The 19,070-nt window shown below is 44.0% G+C and overlaps 1 protein-coding gene across 1 annotated transcript; it reads left to right on the plus strand.

The window, feature by feature from the left end:
* The first annotated feature begins 3,850 nt into the window (after positions 1-3,850).
* Positions 3,851-5,619, plus strand: LOC120844855 (carbohydrate sulfotransferase 11-like). The gene is made up of 2 exons (XM_040216842.3): positions 3,851-3,997; positions 4,647-5,619. Exons 1-2 carry the CDS (start codon positions 3,851-3,853, stop codon positions 5,490-5,492), a joined length of 993 nt encoding a protein of 330 aa, XP_040072776.1. The 3' UTR covers positions 5,493-5,619.
* The last annotated feature ends 13,451 nt before the right edge of the window (positions 5,620-19,070 follow it).

A 19,070-nucleotide genomic window follows, 5' to 3' on the forward strand; every position in this document is an offset into this window, starting at 1 on the left:
TTGCTCCCCAGAGCTAGCATTACTGAATCAAAATGAATTACTTGCTGGTAGTATCGAAACAAAACGTATGACACTTGTAATAACTCTCGACTTTACAAAGGCTTTTGACTGTATAAATCATGAAACATTACTTACAAAGATGTACCTATATGGGGTACCTGGCATTGCTTTGCAGTTGAACAAGTGTTATCTTCATAATCGAGATCACTGTGTTGAAAAAAATCAGAATCGATCTAATATTCAGCCTCTAACCGCTGGGGTACCACAGGGCAGTATTTTGGGGCCGCTTCTTTTCAGCTTGTATATTAATAATTTGGTAAACATTGACGATAGTGTGAACTACATTATGTATGCAGATGAGTTTATATTTTTCAGCATTTAACACAGATCAAGTTATTATTAACGCTGAACTTTTTCTTAATAAACTACAAGATTGGACAATATCAAATTTCCTGCAAATAAATGTAGGCAAAAACAAAGGCTGCCCTTTTACATACTGAAATAAAAATTTTAGTTATATGTCTGTCCTTTCCCTTGCTTCAATCACTATTTATATATTTGAGAGTGTGAAAGTGTTAGGGGTAATTTTTAATCAAAACATGGTCTGGAACAAAACGGGCAGTATACGTGTAATAGCTCTCAAAACATGTGAGTAAGACATACATATATCGTGACATGATTCCCAGCCCCGATATGATACTCGTGTACAAACATATATTTTACTATCATTAAAAATATTGTTTCTTAGTATAGGGCAACAATACTTTCACATATATCAAACAAATACAAATTTTCTAAAAAAAGAGTGATTCGTAAATATACCATACTGCATTGAATAGTCAAACGAAATCATTGTTCGAAAAATTTAATATTGTACAAGTTATCAACTACTATAGTTACAAACTTGCCTGTTCATACAAAAAGTCTTTATCTCTTAACAATTTATTCCTTCCAATCTCCACCCTTAAATTCACGCAAAATACATACAATACTCGTTGTACGGATATATGAACAGTACTGCATTCCAGGACTAATTATGGCAATCAAATTATGAGATCTATAGTACCGCGTTTTCTAAACTGGTGCACCGAATTTAACATGAACATGTTGAGTTGGACTCGGAAAGAGGTGAGTTTTGTCTTTCTTAGATCTTTTCCTAGTTATGTCTCTGCATGCTAAGAGCATAAAGTGATTGTACGATTTAGCTTATTTTTTATTTGATATCTTTGATACTAATGCGCTGTTTGTTGGTAATTATTTAATGTTACACATATTGTGCGTGTATGTGTTGCTTGTCTCTGCTGTTATATGTATCTGGGGGGGGGGGGGGTGTTAGGTCGCACATGCTTGTCAAGCAACCACTGAGTTGCTTTTTTCCCGCCTTCCCTTCTCCAAGTGAGTGAAGAGAAATAAAGGATTTGAACTTGTAATTTGAATTTGAGGACAGCTATATTTTTCTAACTTGTGAATCTCAGCCAGCCCTGCAGCTGCACTACATCGGATGTCAGAAGCGGTACATGAAGAATGACCCCAAGACGTCGGGGGTCTTTCAAAGCTGCCACTCGACCAAACCGAACGCCGACATGCCAGGAGCAGGAGCGTCATCCCACAAGGAGCACAGGCATATGACTGGACGCCTGACACGACAGTGTCGCAGAAATAACATATTATAGAACCGTTTGATAAGAATCAAAATCATGTAACCAAGTGGAAATAGACATATTCAGTAAACTAATCAAATACTCATCATATTCACACACCAGCCTTTACTCTTTCAGAGTCAACATTACCCAGAATCGCGCTCTTTGCCACCGGTGGATCTTTTGAGAAATGTCGCTTAGACTCTGACACCCCCCAGCCCCTCTAGGCTAGCGGAAAAGGCTCACTTCTGGCAATGAGAACTGCACACCTTCAACCTTTTCTGAACATCTGGTGCGTCCGAAAACAAACTCCAGTGATGAGGATATATGTTATTTATTCTCATAATCCCTTTAAGGGACCTCGTTGGCAATGCAGAGAGCATAGTTTAAACTATGTCCACATGATAATAACATCATACCACACCGACATGAATGAGCGCAAAAAAGGCCCAACTACTGAGAAAAGAAATCACACTCGTAACAAGTAATTATTTCTGTGACTTGTGAATTACAAAGACGAACGCACCTCTGAGCATCTAGTGTATAAGTATGTGGTGATTCTGAACATGGGCATTGTTATATAGCAGGGCAATTCCTATACGTCCAGACGATACACACTCAGCAAAACCCCACCGAGCAATATTGACTGTCACCATGCTTTTTCTTTGGCGTAAAACACGTGATTAAATTCCAGTTCACGTCGAACGGCACTGCAGTACCCGAGCCCAATAGACTATGAGCCTGGTTCACAGAGCTTACTGACATAACATTCTTGTCGAATGCATGCCTGGACAGCATTGCCGAAGCGTGAAGGAATCATGGAATTAGCTCACTAGCGACAATGGTTGTAAAATGCAGTATACTCCGTTTCACCATAATTAGACAAACAGCGAAGGCTGCAGTCCCAGTTAACCAATACGAACGTTGAAGAGAACCACGTGACACCATATTATCAGAGTGATCTCCTTCTGCGAGAGTTTTCACATACCTTCACTCAGTCTTCCCGATTGGCTCGAGCGGGCTGTAGAAATCGCTCTTTTGACAAGTTATGGTGAAACAAAGTGTAGGCCTCACACACTTTTGGAAGAAGTCTATTGGAGAGACTGAAAGGAATGGTAGTCAACATGTTGCTGCCTCTTCGGTCAATTGGGACGAACACAAATCCAAGTTATTTTGTCAGAATAACTACAACAAGTAAATAATTAACCGACTGATACAATTAACTCGTTATGAACAAAATTACGTCTGCAATAAACCCTACCAAAGGGAAAAATGTGCAGTTCATTTTCCACTCTCGAATTGATTTAAATATAAAGAGATGTTTCTATGTAAAATGCCAGGGCTGCTTTTTTTTTTTTTTTAGGATTTTCGATGTTAAAATCATGGGAGAAACAACCATAAAAAATAAGTCTCATTACGGCAAGGTGAGGAGCATATAATACGAAGATTTCCTACTTGTCTTGTGAGTTGCAAGGGTATACTTGAATTGCCTTGTAAACGTTAGAAGTTAAATAGTTTCCGAATAATTGGCTTGAATACTTTGTAACAGTTCGCGTGCACGTCTCATAAGCGAGCGCAATATTTTCACACAAAACAAAGTACTGCGATCAAATGCAAGCTACTGTAATGACAGTACGTTATATAAAATTATTGAGAAGTCCGAAATTGTCGGCAAGCAGCGGCGCATCGCGACCACCGCGCACCGAACCAACTCGTGTTTACCAGTTCTGGGCGCTGCCATTGTACCGGTGACGTCACGTCACGTGAGGTCACGTGACGAGAAGTCACTTTTTTGTACAATGTGGTGACAACCGAGGCCCGTGTCGTACCTTCTAACTTTAGGTTTAAAATTCTAAACGGTGATAGAGTGCTGGCGAGCTGCTAATTAATCAACAGCTTGTAGACCCTGAGATGGGGAACGATAAAGAAAAAACAGACAAACACAACAAAACTTTCAAAAGTCCCTCTGCCTTAACCCCTCCCCCTCCCCCTCGTACAGGTGTTTTGCAGAAAGTAGCATGCTCATTTCAGCAGCGCAGTACATGTTTCGTACAGCTGCGAGCATTTGAGCAAAAAATTATAAACATTTGCTCTGTTGCAGCCGTATACGCCATTCGCGTAGTAGTAAACAGACTGCGCCCTCGTCGAAGCGCTCTATTCTTCGTCCAGGAGAGCGCCCGTGAGCTTGGAGTCCTATGAAGTGTACAGCCATGTCTAAGAAGTCGACTCGTACGGTCCAAAAAATGGCCTTGGCCGTTTCGTGTGCAGCAATTGTTGTCTCGCTGGTATATTTTGACTGGTTACGACCGCCACCTTTTTTCCCAACGCCAGCACCCGGCGGTACGCCCGAAGAGCAGGTAATACGGAGTGTTGTTGCTATGGTCACTCACACGACGAGAGCAGGAGGGAGGTCCCTCAATTTCCCGCCTTTCTAACGACCTTCCTAGCTTCAACAATGCTACAGCGTCTTGTGAGCCTCGAGCTTGCACACGCAGCTAAAGCACGGTGGAAGGCAACGGGAAGCGTGGTGGTGGCCTGGCATCCAAAGAAGCGCCCTGCCTTTCTCATCCTATTAGTGACTATAGTGTTCATTCCGATTTTAATTTCTTCTGCAGATATTACAAGTGTAGCCTCAGGGAAATCCTTTGAATGAACCTTTATTTATGCGCTTTCGGATTTCATATTTGTCGTAGACGGCATAAAAATGATAGTTTTGTTACGTTAAGATTATTACCCTAGAAAAGTTCTGCTCTCGTTGTTTAAAAGCGTGGATGAAATCGACTCGAATAGCCGCAACCCTAAAATAGGTTTTGAATAATGAGGACTTTTGGTAGAATGTAATAAAGAGCTTCGTGTTGACAGAAGTAGCTCGTGATGACTCTTCAAGCACAGATTGAGCACGCGCGCGCAAGGCCCGCAATTCACAGTGTATGCCATCTACAACGAGTATCGTTCTGCACTTCCCGTGTCTATTGTTAATATCGTGTTCTTTTTTTCTTTCCGCAGACTTCTAGGCGCAGCGACAATGACTTCGAGTTCAGGGCACGAAGAATCAGCAAAGTGTGTCGCACGTACCAGATGGCCCTGGCGGATAACAACAGAACCATACAAAAGCGCAACTTCGGCGATGAACGGTCCACCTTCTGCAACATCCGAGAATGTCCCATCATGATGGACCCCGTACGGAAAGTAGGCTACTGCTTCATCAGCAAGGTTGCATCCACCACAGTTAAGACCATCTTCGGGCTTCTGCTCAACATCAGCAACACGGGAAACACACTTAACAGCTTTCACAAGGCCTTCCATGAGCAAGTCCTTACAGTCTCCCCCATGACGTTTCTACAGAGGAGCAGCCAGGCGCGCTATACAAGGGCCATGTTCGTAAGGCACCCCTTCGAGAGGCTAGTATCCGCTTACGTGGACAAGGCGCTAGGCCCACGTGCTGGCAATGTCTATTTCTACGAAAAGTACTGGAACGACGTGCCTGGCGTTAGGGAAACGGGCCGGAATTTGACCTTCCCGGAGTTCATCGACTACGTACTGAATCAGACGGTGAACCAGATGAACTCTCATTGGGCTCCGTACTATGTGATGTGTCAGCCTTGTACCGTCAAGTACGAGGTGGTCGGAAAGCTGGAGACAGCAAGCAGGGACTTTGCGCTGTTCTTTGAAGCGCTGGATGTTCGGCCGGAGGACATTCCGCAGGAAAACAAAAGTGGCGACAACGTATTGCGCAAGTCTGCCCAAGAGTTTTTTAAGGAGCTTACTTTCCATCAGGTGATGCGTTTATATGAGTGGTTCTTCTTCGACTTCGAGATGTTCGGGTACGACTTTAGGGACTATCTCCAGTGAAAGTGTGCGCGAAACCAAAGGATGAGGCCAACATCTAAGAGAGTTCTTCAAGGCCACTGCTTCAACAAATCTGCAGTAGAAAAGCAATCACTCATGCCTGAAACCTATAAAGTTTTATTTTTCTTCAGATGTGTATTCAAAAGACAGAGTTACTGGATATTATATAGGTCTACACAACGTGTGTGTCCCAGCCACATAAAAATAGTGCTTCATATGTTGACGCATAACCTCCTGTATACTGATAATGCCTGCCCAATCGCCGGTTGCCAGCTATCACCACAACGGTGCGTCGCTTCCCCGTAAAAGACAGAAAATGTGAACGACGTGATGAAGCCTCTCTCGTGCGTTTTATTCTTGGCGCTGTTTTTGGCATTTATCATTGTTGGTGTGGGCAAGAACCTGCAGGGGCTGTCATTTTATTACGCCCCAAGCTACACCCGGGACCATGGAAAATGACTGAAGCTCATTTCGAGGAAAGAATGCGCCCCAATTATGCCTCCTGTCGCTCAACTGTATGCGGTAGGCACCTTTTTAAACGGACATTAAGGATGGCTAGTCTGGTACCCCTTCGTTCATCCTGCCGAGGCTTCACTCAAAGTCCAGCTTGGCTTAAGCCTCCCTAGTGTAGTAGCTGGATCAGACCATGTGTCCCTGCAGGTCCTCTTTGGGCGCTACTTGACTGGCTCTCAGCGTTTACCTGGACACATCTTTCTCGCGCACCTCGAGTAAGTGACGGGCGCCTGACGACAGGCACAATGCGTTTCTCCCTAACCTGTGCCCCGGCACAACTAACGCCTTCCACACTGCTTAGGTGACTTCGTAGAAGTTGTAACTCCGGAAGACCCTGGCCGTGGCAATTTGTCGTCACCTTCTGCTCTTCGCCTGGTCTTTGACTTCAGAATTAAAGATGCTCAGAGTTCTCTGTTTAAGTGAGTGAGTTTATTAAGAAAGTAAGGTTGCAAAAGAGGAAATGCGGAACGAGAGGTTAGCCTCTCAATGCGGGATTATATTTCTCGTGCCGCTTGGGAAGAGGAAAAACCATGAGTGGTTAAGAAGAGGAAGGGGCGGGCAACTGCCTGGGTGTTGTGTCGTGAGTCGCGATTAGAGGTCCGCGGCCTTGAGGAAATCAAAAATGGCCTGGAACACCGTAATCCTTGTCGTTCGTGGTCGTCATGGGAAAAGGAGATTTTGGGTGTCTTGGATACCGATGGTTATTTGCTCCGATTGTCTTTTGAAGATAACTCCTTGGTCGTAGAGCCACAATATAAGCTACGCTTAGAGTATCGGCAGTGTGTTCCCCGGTATTGTTGTGGGCGCCGCCATCTTGGTGTTTAGTGCAGAGCAGTCGCAACTGCCGATCGTCATGAATCGAAAGTCCGACTTCCTCAGCATTATATTCGGTTTTAGTAAGCTCATGGAATATTGGTGTGCTCTGTCGCAAACTGTTTAAACATTTCTAAAAAAAACGAAAAGCGTTTCTTTTTTTTTGTGTGTGTGATTTCAGATAGAGTTTTAGATAAGTCGCAACCGTAATTTTAACAAGCCAAATGGGTGAATATCATTACTCTGAAATGTAGCTTATTTAGTGGCGTACTGCGCGTTCTGAGCATACCCAAAGAATATGCTGCAGATTTTCTGCCACGTCACACTGAGGACATTTTTGGAGAATATACTCGTCGCACCAGGTGCAAACGAAAGTTGATGGTTGCGCAGCCAGTTCGTAATCTGTGCAATAAATATTGTTGCTTACTCGTGAATTTTTTTTTTTTTTTTTTAATAATGAGAGGTGATTATATAGAGCTCGTTTCTGGGTCAGGCTGATTGGTTAGCACCGCTTTGTGAGCGTTGTTTCTTGCACAGGTGTACGGGTCAATTGTTATCGTCGTGAAAGTCGTCGTGGTCGTCATTGGCAAGGTCATTCCATTTTTTCTTCCCGGGTACTCCTATAGGATGGGCTCCACTGAAATTGGGTGGTGTTTCCTTCATTTGCCATATCACACATAAGTTGGAAATTTTTTTTCGCGAGTGGTCTTGCCTTTTTTTTTAGTTTTGAAGTTTTGATAAGGCCCTTGAGTTCATCGAGATCACAAGCTACTCGTTCTTGTTATATTCTGATTTTTTGGTGAGTGCCAGCCCCATGGCGTCGTTGGCGTTGCGGGTTGTTGAAATTCCCTCGCGAGTTCATGTGGGGCGTGACGTCACACGCGGGTCGTCACATATAACGTCACACATGGCTGTGACGTCACGTGTGACGTCACAGTTGCGTGACTTCTGCCAAAGGTTTCCTCTAAATTAGGCGAGACATTTTTCCGCTACATTTGAAGAGAAAATTACACCCCTGTGACGTCACACGTGAGGTTACGTGCGACGTCACATGTGACATCATCAGGTGCATGTCGAGTTTTTTCCGTCGCACTGACGCCGGCGCCGACGCCGACGATGGATTTTCTACGACACGAGCTCCTAACCGATCTAGCTTTAATAGACACTTTCCGAAAGTCAGCGTACCCACCCTGTGCAGAGCCACAATGCTCTAATGGTGCCACTACACAGCTTGTTCACACCAAAAAAGTGAAGGTGTCCGAAACATAGATCAGAAATTGGAAAATATGTTGTCCGTTTACGCCACCTTCGATTAACAAAATCGAGGGTGCTTGATTTAGACGAGCGTGATCTCATATCACCGCTATTAGAGCAACGATATTGGTGCTTTCGGGACAACCACGAGCCGATTGTAACTTTTGAAAAGGGTCCATTAGCCGTTAGCTGATTATACAGCAGGAGTTTAGTCTACCAGAAACGTGGCGACATTGTTACCCACTGCAGATGAGAAATTTGGCCAGAGCAAATTCCCAGCAATAAGAGACTTGGTCCAGTTGCGCCATGTAGCTCCAGGCGCCGGTACCCTGCAAAATTTTCAATGAGAAAATTTAATTTCTCGCGATAAAATGAAAATGAGGGCACTGTTACCAAAGCGACTCCAGAGATAAGTTGTTGATGGGCGTTTACATCGCCTCAGCAGAAAAAAAAAAAAGTGCCTAAGAAAGAGTGGAAGGTAGTCCCAAACGCGATTGAAATTCTGCTCAATCTGTATCGGAAATCTTGCAAGAGAGACGAACTTTTCCGAATTAAATTTATCTAGGCAGACGCCTGAAGAATGTAAACGTTGATCAAGAAGCCCGGAACTATGGCCACCTCTTTTAGCCAGCTAGGTTCACGGCATAGTATAATTCCGAAAAGTTCCTGAACCCATTTTGCGCGACATACTCCACGAGCTGCACCGAAGAACCGTACTCGGGGTCTTAAAGGCCGGCGACCAGACTCGAGATTCTGCAAGGCAGAAGATCCTCCTCACCATGGGGGAGGAGGAAACAGGCAACGGTGGACAGAGTAGAAGGGGGAGAGGAGGAAGCGGGGAAAAGTGGAAAGCGCGAACTGGTCGTCGGCCTTTAAGCAATGTTTACGCACCTCCTGTTCTCTGCGGTGTGGAGCAGTGGTTATCGCGCCAGGCTTGCATTCCGCTGTCCCGTGTTCAAACCCACTTAAGTTTTTACTTTGTTATGTTCATCACGGCGCTATTGTGGACCATCAAGGCGTAAACAAACCATAACTTATTTTTATTCGTTGCGCTATATATATATATATATATATATATATATATATATATATATATATATATATATATATATATATATATATATATATATATATATATATATATATATATATATATATGTATATATATATGTGTGTGTGTGTGTGTGTGTGTCTTCTTTCCCGCGACATCACCTTCACAACATTACATATATATTATATATGGTGAAGGTGAACTCGCGGGAAAGAAGGCAACGAAGGCAAAAACGGAGAGCGCTCGCGACAGGAGTTGGAAGCCTACGAGCAAACAAAGCGTACGTCCAGTAAATGAACATGCTGTAAGCGTGAAACGCTACATTAGTGTCAGAGGTGGAGCTCTGTTCCGGTCGACGTTTTCATTGAATCCATTTCCACTTCTGAGGGAGAACACACCGCGAGTGCCAGCGCCGGAAATCTGGCTGCCTAGAACCCGCCAGCTTCCCAACTTGTGGCCCTTATGAGTACACTCTTAGTCCGGTTACGCCGAATGAAGCGGCTACAGCCTATTTAGGCATGACATACGGTGGATTTCGGCATGACAAGAGAGTGACCCTGAAAGTAGCCATGACATTCCAGCGTTTCCACGTCATCCTAGACCACTTAGGCGTTACATCATTTATAGCCGTGACATTAAGAGCTCTTCACATCATTGGCGTTACAAGCTGTTTGTCACGCCAATAATGTAACGCCGATAGAACGAGTAACGGCTAAATTCAGAGCACAAAAATAATAAAAGTACAATTTCAAAGTTAGGGTCTCGCCGGAGGCAGCGTCCGTTGGCCACGAGCAAAACAAACCCACAAAGCGTCGGTCCCGGGGGGGAGGCACTCACTTGATCGAATGACGTTTTAGCGAACGCCCACGTTTCATCGAACGACACTTTAGCGAATAGTCGGACGCCGCGAAGCGGCGTTTTCGGGTGGGCCAAGTGAGTTCATATTTTTGTAATGAGTTGCCGTAGACTGTCGCCGCGAAGCGGCGTAAAGCGCAGCGCGACGGATGGGTTAACGCGCGCCCCCGCTATTCGCTAAAACGACCATTCGCTCAAATGTCGCCGTTCGCTAAAATGTCATTCGCTCTTGTGATATGGACCCGTCCCGGGGCCCGAGCACGGTTGACCTTGAAGGTCTGGCGCGAGAGCACTCGGGTTAACGACAGCTAACATGACGGAACGTGTTAAGAGGGACCTCACCATTATACTTTTTTAGGGGGAAGGAGGGGGCGGGGGAGTAGGCGACTCGGCGATTTTTGGACTAACCCACGACTTCTTTTTTCTCCACGAGAAGTCGCGCAACGGAATGTCGGACTCGGATTCGGTGCCTCGCCGCCTCGCCATTGTCTTTGTCTCCGAACTTACGGACCGGAAGGTAGAGTTGCGCTGCAATGTTCACGTCCGCAGACATTTGTGGCGTAGTGCGTGGCCATTGTCGCCATGAAGGTTGCGAATGTCAGGAGTTTATTAGAGAGACAGGTGGCCCCAGTGGAAGTGGGAACGTTGCATCGCCGTTCGGCTGGTGCTTACACTGTGGTCACGCGCCTGCAAGCCATGGGCGTCTTGAGTTTTTAGGTGAGCGTTTGGCTGTTTTTAATATTTACAAATTGTGCTTAAACCCGCCGAAAACTTTGAACCCCGCTGGAGGAATTTGAGGCTCCGCAACATCCTTCAAAAACTCCACCTTCTTCAGAAATAGAACGTCGTTTCCTGTTTGCATTCTGTTCACCCTTAAAAACAAAAGGCTTAAGCATCTAATAAATATAAAGAACGAAATTGCCGTAATGTACCCCACTGTCACCACTAATCATAAAATTAAAACTTTTTTTTTTTTTTTTTGCGTTTGCAATCAACTGTTGAAAGTCAGTTATTCTTGTTTTCGACTCCAGTTCATTTCGAGTTGACATACGATTTTTGCATATAGTCTCTTATTTGTGCTCCGACCGCCATAAAAAAAAAAAAAAGAAACAACAAGCGGTTGCAAGAGACTGTGATGTCATTTTGCTCACGAAGCGCAAAGCACGCGGGGATAATACTTATACCCGTGACACACGGGCAACTCGAATGCCATTTACAACCAATGACATTTGTGTAATCGGCGAATCAGCTCGCAATCTGTCGCGGTTGGAATGCGCTACGCCCGGAGTGTCGCGCCCTGATTGGCCGCCCGCTCAAATGTCATTCGTTGTAAATGGCATTCGAGTTGCCCGTGTGGCACGGGTATTCGTCATTTGTCCCTTTGCAGTTCGCATTTCGGGTTCGAAAGCGTTTACCGATTTTAGCATTTTTGAACAGATTAGACATCGAATGCCGCCGTCTTGCTTTTTAGAAGAGTTATATACGCACAACGGTATTTTTGATTGTAACACCAATTTTCATTGCGATTAATTGGCTATTAGCCGTTGCGAGGGGTCACATTTTTTACGTCAATTTAAGCCTAAAAGTGTAAACCAACTTTAACGCGAAAACGACGTCACAAAAGTCACGTCAATATTGGCGTGACTTTTGTAATGCAGATGTCTGCGTGGACATGTAACGCCGCGAGTAGCCGTTAAAAAAGTGGCATCTTTTCGCGCGAAAATAGCCGTTACCGAACTAAGATTGTAACGCTTAAACGGCGCCACAGAAGTCACGTCAATATTGCCGTGACTTTTGTAACGCCAATATCGGCGTTACAGCTTCTGCAAAGCGCAACCTTTCAAGAAATTACCGAATTTCTCACCGAACGCCTGCAGCCTCTGGAGCATCGATTGCCTGATTTCATGGAGCCCCGTGTCTGTGACGTTTCAGCTCAGATTTCCTTGGGACAGCTGAGCCTGCGACTAAAGCCATCAACATACAACGAAACCACTCCTTGGCCCCCCCTACATATCACCATTCAACCTCATCGCTGACGCGAACAATTAGGCTAAGGTCCAAAAGGCTCAATCCTTGGACGCCCATCTCGCCGGGCCAGCGTTGACACTACCATTTGCCACGTGAAACTCGTCAATCCTACCAGGCTTTGGTCGCGGTATCGGACGAGCGCCCTGGGGAAGGACCGCTTCAGTTACTTTATCACGCATAACTTCGCAACCGTCGTCAGTCTGTGCTGGGGACAATATTCGAACTTGCGGATACATCGAACGCCTCTCACGTCTTGCGTTCCCAGGTGCCAAAAGGACACGGTTGAGGCTGTCACTACCATAGCAGTTATCGACGCCATCTCGTCTGACGAGGTACAAGAAGCGGTTCGCCTTGCACGCCGTAAGACTTTGAGGATTGCACACACTTGGGCCTTGGAGGTACCGACTGCCCGACAGGCATCTTGATCAACGCGCGTAGATCCTTCATGCAACCGCAAGCTCTAGTTATAAACAAGCCAATCCCTCCAACTCCATTTGCTGGAATCGACACCGGCAAGGTCACATGTAGTCGCAGTCCCCGAATCATGACCTTAGTCCTGGTAGCCGGACCTCAACGACAATGGCTCCAAGAAGAATCACGTCAGCTCGAGTCTTGACTCCATCTGCGACTTTCATCTACCTCCAAGGCGTCGTCGACGGGGTATCGGTGCGCGCACTTGCCGATACCGGCGCAACAACCTCTATAATTGGGCCAAAAGTTTTGGTGAGGGCAAACCGAGTTTTACCACCAAACTCCAATGGCTACGCTCTACAGACCAGAACAGGGGAGACGGTAACTGACTGGGCTACACAACCGTACCTTTCACCGTGGGTCTTCAAGCTGCTTTGCCCGTTGTCGTCGCGGCCGTCGAGGAGTAGTGCCTTCTTGGAGTTGATTTTCTCAAAGCACACAAGTGGGTGCTTGACTTTAATGCCGGGTTGCTGCATTTGTGAATCGACTCATTTCCCCTGGGTGCTGCCACAGTGACAGTCCTCTGCGACAGTGGACTCTAAATAAATACCGAATTCCGGTGTATGTGCCTCCTCGCATTACCAGCCAAGTCGGCCCTACACGTGTGACTTCTCTACGAGGACGCAACTGTTGGCCTCAATAAAACCAGCGCGGGTAAGCCTCATTAACTACTTGAAAGATTTACAAAGCTTATTAGCGTAAGAGACGGGAATATGGGCTTGTCATCAGCAGCAACACACCAGATCGTGACGGGACAGGCTATACCCCTGTACGACAGTCTCCTCGACGCGTTTGCCCTGCACAGTGGACATCTGTTAACGACATGATCAATACTATGCTAAAACAGGGCAAGATTGAACCCGCGTGTTCCCCTTGGTCTTCACCAGTCACAAAGTGAAGAAAGTGTACGGGTCAACATGTTTTTTGCGTAGATTATCGACAACTTAATGATGTCACTAAGAAGGACTACCTTCCTTAGCCTCGAATTAACGATATCTTGGACGCTCTCGCAGGCTGCGAGTGGTTTTCTACGCTTGACCTCAAGAGTGTATATTGGCAGGTTTCCGTACACCCGGACGATCGAGCGAAGCTTGCCTTCACTATACAGGTCGTGACTCATATCAATTTGGAGTGATGCCATTCCTCCTTTGCAACGCCCCGGCTACATTTCAGATCGTAAGCGGAAATCGCTATAGTGTATTCTGAACAGCAGATTAAAACCTATTTTCGTATTTAAATATGCTTCACCCGTCAGCGCTGAAGATTTATATCTTTTGTCAACATATTATGCATGAATTTTTTTGCCCACCCCTGCAAACAAGCACGAAGTTACTTGTCGGATTTTCGATACGATGGGCTTTTAGGGTCTTTGTTTTCCAGTTTAATATTTTTGAAAAATCTTAGAATAAAAATCAGGCTCCATTACAAAACGATTCGGGAGAAATAGGGGTTTTCTAGGAGTCATTCCGGAATTCGGCGCTTGACTGGTTAAATTTTGAAAAGATGAATAATTTCAAATAAAATCCTCTATGGCTCCTCGGTTTCAGAACGTGAATATTTTTATTTATACTAGCAAAATTAAACAATGTACAAATAATGCGCAGAATCAGTGTTAAAACGTACATGATACTTCTTGTTCCTCATATTTTTTCTTTCCTCAAAAACCTTTTTTCTGCAAAATTTAAGCTTCGATTTGATGTATTTTAAGATATGATTCTGAATAAAAATTATGTAAAACAGTTTAAATATATTATCAGGTTGTTTGTGGTAACAAAGAAAGGAAGCTGAGAGGTACGTCTGATTTTTGATATCAAAGAAATATATTTGTGACTTATTGTTCTTTTTCTTTCCGAATCCACGTAAAATCCACGCTAATGATAAACAGTGTTACAGCGCACTTAAAAAACTCGCTCAAGTTTCTAACACACACACAAAAAAAACGCACTGAGCGCTGTGTGTTTTGCTGAACTGCTAAGTGCTATGCGTGCTTGTGTGTATTTTTTTTTTTTTTTTTTTTGCGTGTGTGTTATGAAGCTTGATCGTTGACCACACTGAACAAACTGCCTCTGAGGTTCGACGGGAATATGTAGAAAAACCAAATAACACATTAATCAGATTTGTTTTGCTGTCATTGCCATTCCGGAAATGATTCATAAACCCTCGTAGGTTCTGTAGAAAGCATGCGCTCAGCAGCAAGGCCACCAGAATGGAAGCTTACGTGATGTCAATGCAAGGCACGAATGTTATAAAAAAAAGCACACTTTCCTGATACAATGTCTAACATTTAATCACGAAAACACTGAATCCGGACTAGAAGCACAGGACCGCTTTCCATTGCTGGAGATACTTCTGCACTCCCATGCCTCAACCAACACTTCCTTTTGTGTCTTTTGATATATCTTCATGTTTCCTTCCCGGCCTCAGGATTTACACATCATGATTAGTAATCACCAGCTCGCCGGAGCGTTGACCATATTTTTAAAGAAACAACAGCAATAAAAAAGTAGTCTGACTATTCTATTCTTTGTACACTATACTTCCGGAGATTACGGGTATGACTCATGTCTTTACAGATAGGCTACTCTTTCCGCTTGAATGTTATGATACAAAAACGATTGAAACCTTCCATTGTAACCTTCTCAGTCAAAGTTAAATATACAAAGGCACATGAAATTGGCGTATCCGTCAATCAAGTGATGGTTTCATCGAAGACTGTTTAAGCTCTTATTTTATAATAAACACAGCAGGCCCTGATGTCATGCTGTTGGAATATGCCCTTTTCTACGGAAACTGGAGAACGACTAAAAATATGAGAGCATTATTAGGTTCAGGCAATGCCGACGAAAGAAACGCGAGGCAAGCGTGTAATATGCGTGTTATATATGTAAAATTCTGTGCTTCCGAAGTTTATTTCTTGTAAAATAAAGATATAAGCAAAAAAAAAAAAAAGAGGACGAGAGGATGAGTAACCCGTGGGACAGGTCGTTCTTTCAACTGAAATTTATTACAATACACTTACGAAAATTGTAAAACTGCACATGCGCAAAAAAGGTTTCTTCGGTAAATCTGTACACGCGCGGAGTGTCACCCGGCTTCTTCGGGCTTTTTACCTCAATGTTTTCTTTTTCCGGATGTGCAGTTATACAATTTTGCATGGGAATTGTAATACGTTTCAGATAAAAGTTACGACCTGACCTGTGCGCCACTCATCTCCTTGTCCTTGTTTCTTATAAATATATATATATATATAAAACCAATCATATTCATGTGCACTAGTACTTGAGGTCAAATCGAGATGCATCTTCCACCAAATGTGCAATTCATTGCCTTTCCGGTCGTAACAGCCCGTTCGTCAGCTTTCCCGAGCGCAGTACAGCCTGCTCCACTTCCTGGCAGCCGTCTGCTACAGCATCGGAGGCGTGGGTACCCACTGCCCTCATCAATTCCGCGGCTCTGAACGGCGTGAGCGTTACACTACAATTAACCACAGCGTGAGAGTCCCGTGCATCTGATGATCCCTCCGCAGCCAATCGGATCGCGGCATTAGCCGATAAGAACACTGAAGGACCAATCAAGAAGCAAGGAACGTGAATAAATGGATGAATGCATGGATGGATGAAGAGTAAATTTTGAATACTTTGAACGTTAGGTCTCAAAAATGGCCACATAAAAAGGTGCAGTGCCACGACGGGCGCCATCTCGGAGAGGTGCTGCTAACCCTTGCCCTCAATCTGTTTTTGGTTGAGTAAGCCTATTTTTGTTTAAAACCAATAGAAATAAAGCTTATTTGCAAGTTTTGTTGTCGGAGTTCAATAAAAGGGGCGGGGGGGGGGGGGGGGGCGGCCAGTGCTTGAATAGAGTGACCGATTGCAGGCATATCAAAATGTCACAGTACAAAACATTGTGTTTATAAAATAACTACTAACCGTGCGTTTGGACTAGCGCACGTAAGTACAGCGGCTAAAAGTTAATTCCACCAAATTCTGTTATCGTAAAGTCCGCTTGTTTTAGCGGGCGATAGGCTGCACCCCTACGCCAAACTCTGTCAGTAAATAGGACTCTGATATGCTCGAATGCCAGATTCATTTTTGTTTGAGAAATCATCATTTTCTTGAAAAGCAAGAGAGAAAGGAAGTTTCTATATAAGGTATCGTTATGAAGAGAACTAAAAGATGACTGGCGCTAGGATATAGCGAAACATTTCAGGTATAAACAATGCCCTGCATCAACCACCGTGACGGTAAAGATACCCAGTGCTTCGTGTGATTGGCCAGTCGGTGGACGCCCCCGTCAGATTGTTAAAAATATTGTACAAGTTTGCCTATAGTTCGTTTCAGCTTAAAACGCAACTCCGGTAAATATTTTAGAATTTGGGATTACGACTGTTTTCAGTTCAGTCAGTGTCCATCAATCACAAGGTCTATCCTTTTTTTTATATTGTGTGTTGTTTTATAAATATAACTGCTCAAATTCTGGTTTCACGTTTGTACGGCAAAACCGAAACCATCTTGAGGAGAGGGAAGGCAACACTGATATCAGTTGTATGGCCGCGATGTGACGTCACGGTGGTGTTGCGGTACGCGTCGCCCAGTGTTGCTCGACTAAAACCTAACCCGCTCGCCACCGCCTAAAGGGCAGCTGGTCGCGCCTTTAAAATCGGTATTAGTGAAGAACGCAGCTTTACTCTCACGTAATATTTCTGCTGTGATCCTATTTCGTGCCACTAAACCGATACCCGTCATTCATTGTGGTTTCGTTTTTGACCAGGGTTTTCAGTCCCACGCTACGAGCTAATGGGGCCAACTGATTAGCAGCGTCAAGAGCGCAACTCATTTGGCATTTTCTGTTTATGCTCGATTCAGCAGTAATAGAACACCAGGATGGCGCTCTTTTAACGCGGTCTGATCGGTGCCAGGGGCGCACAAGTGGTTTCTGAGATCGTCTTGTTATGATGATAACTCACTCTACGGGATGATGGAAAAAAAATATGAAATTACACTCACGGCGGCCAATTACTATATTAAACATATAATCGAAGATCGTGACACTCTCATCTTTCTGTGCCCTAAAACAGACACCAGGGGGCACCATCAGACGGCGTTTTCGAACAACACCCGAGCAGTTGACGTTTTCCGTCAAATTATAATGCACAACGCGACCAAGAGCAATAGCAGTAACATTTTGTACATACAAGCATTTGACTATTTTTTTTTTGGTCGAATTTTAGGGAGGTAATAAGGACCCCAAGTTACCCCCCCCCCCCTCCCCTTCAATACAAAAGAGAATAGCGCCGGTGCATTACTATCGCTGTGAGTTTACAAAGACGTCTTGCCGTCGAAAACTTGTCTTTTTTGTTGAGCAAAGCCAAACAAAAAATATGCCATCAAAAACAAGCTTCAAGAAAAACAAAAGCACTCCAGTACCCCATTCCTAGGGAACGAATGATACGTTGGACACTTTAGTCCCTGACACCGCGGGGGCGTGGTTTATTATATTAATTGACGCTCCTCTCTTCGTGATTGGCTCTTCCCCCTTTTTATCGGCTCATTCCGCAATCTGATTCGCTGCGGACCTTACGTAGGATAGTGCACATGCTCATGATTGGTTTTATTGACACATTGCTGTGCTGCATGCTAAATATGTATATAACATGTGACGTATAACTAGGCTTCTATGTTTTCGGATAAATCCCAAAAAAACAACGCCCTCGGGTAATTTTTTTTAATCGGATTAATTTGAAATATTTAGATGTCGAGGTCAAAACAGAAATAAAAAAAGGAAACGTATTAAAAGTGCAAGTTGGGGTATTTGGTTCTGATTCATAATAAAAATTGACGCAAAAAAACGAGCACAAGAACATGAGTAATACACGGGAAAGGTCGTTACTTCGGCAACAAAAACTTTGTAAAATACACATGTAAAAATTGTAAAACTGCACATCCGCAAAGAGGAAACGCTGAGGTTAAAACCCCGAAAAGTCCGGACGACTTTCAACGCATGTGCAGTTTTACCGAAAAAGCATATTTGGGCATGTGCAGATTTGCAATTTTTATATGCCGTATTTATTCCAGTAATAGCCGCACTGTTTAAGAAGAAAGTCAGAGGGTTCGCTTTTCCGCGGAGCATGCAGATTGCCAATCGCCGCGTTCGACAGCATGATTCCAGCTGTTTATAGAACAGAGATAACGTCTTTGTGACAAGATACGATCTTTGAAGATTGAATTTTTATGGAGAATCGTATTCTCGATCTGGTTATTTTCTATGTTATTTATACGCAACGCAATGATTGGTTGTATATCTGTTCTGTGGGAAAGTAGACGCAAGGTCCTTGTTCATAAATAGTGAGGCTATTTCTCTAGTAAATACGGTGTGTATTCTAATAAAATTTAGTTGAGTGTTACGCCCTGCCATATGTGCTACTCATGTTCTCGTAGTCGTTATCTTTTATTTTTTTTTTTTGTGATTAGTATCCTCAATACGAAAGAAAGGTGATGTTTTAGACAAGAATTTTATAAGGGCATGGGGTCAGTGGTCCTGAAGAAATGCCATTTTAGTTTTCATTAAAATCTTCAACCACTAAATTTGGAGATAAAAAA

This window comes from Ixodes scapularis, unplaced genomic scaffold (assembly GCF_016920785.2).
Source record: "Ixodes scapularis isolate PalLabHiFi unplaced genomic scaffold, ASM1692078v2 PGA_scaffold6__148_contigs__length_123643588, whole genome shotgun sequence".
In the NCBI taxonomy this organism is placed as follows: domain Eukaryota; kingdom Metazoa; phylum Arthropoda; class Arachnida; order Ixodida; family Ixodidae; genus Ixodes; species Ixodes scapularis.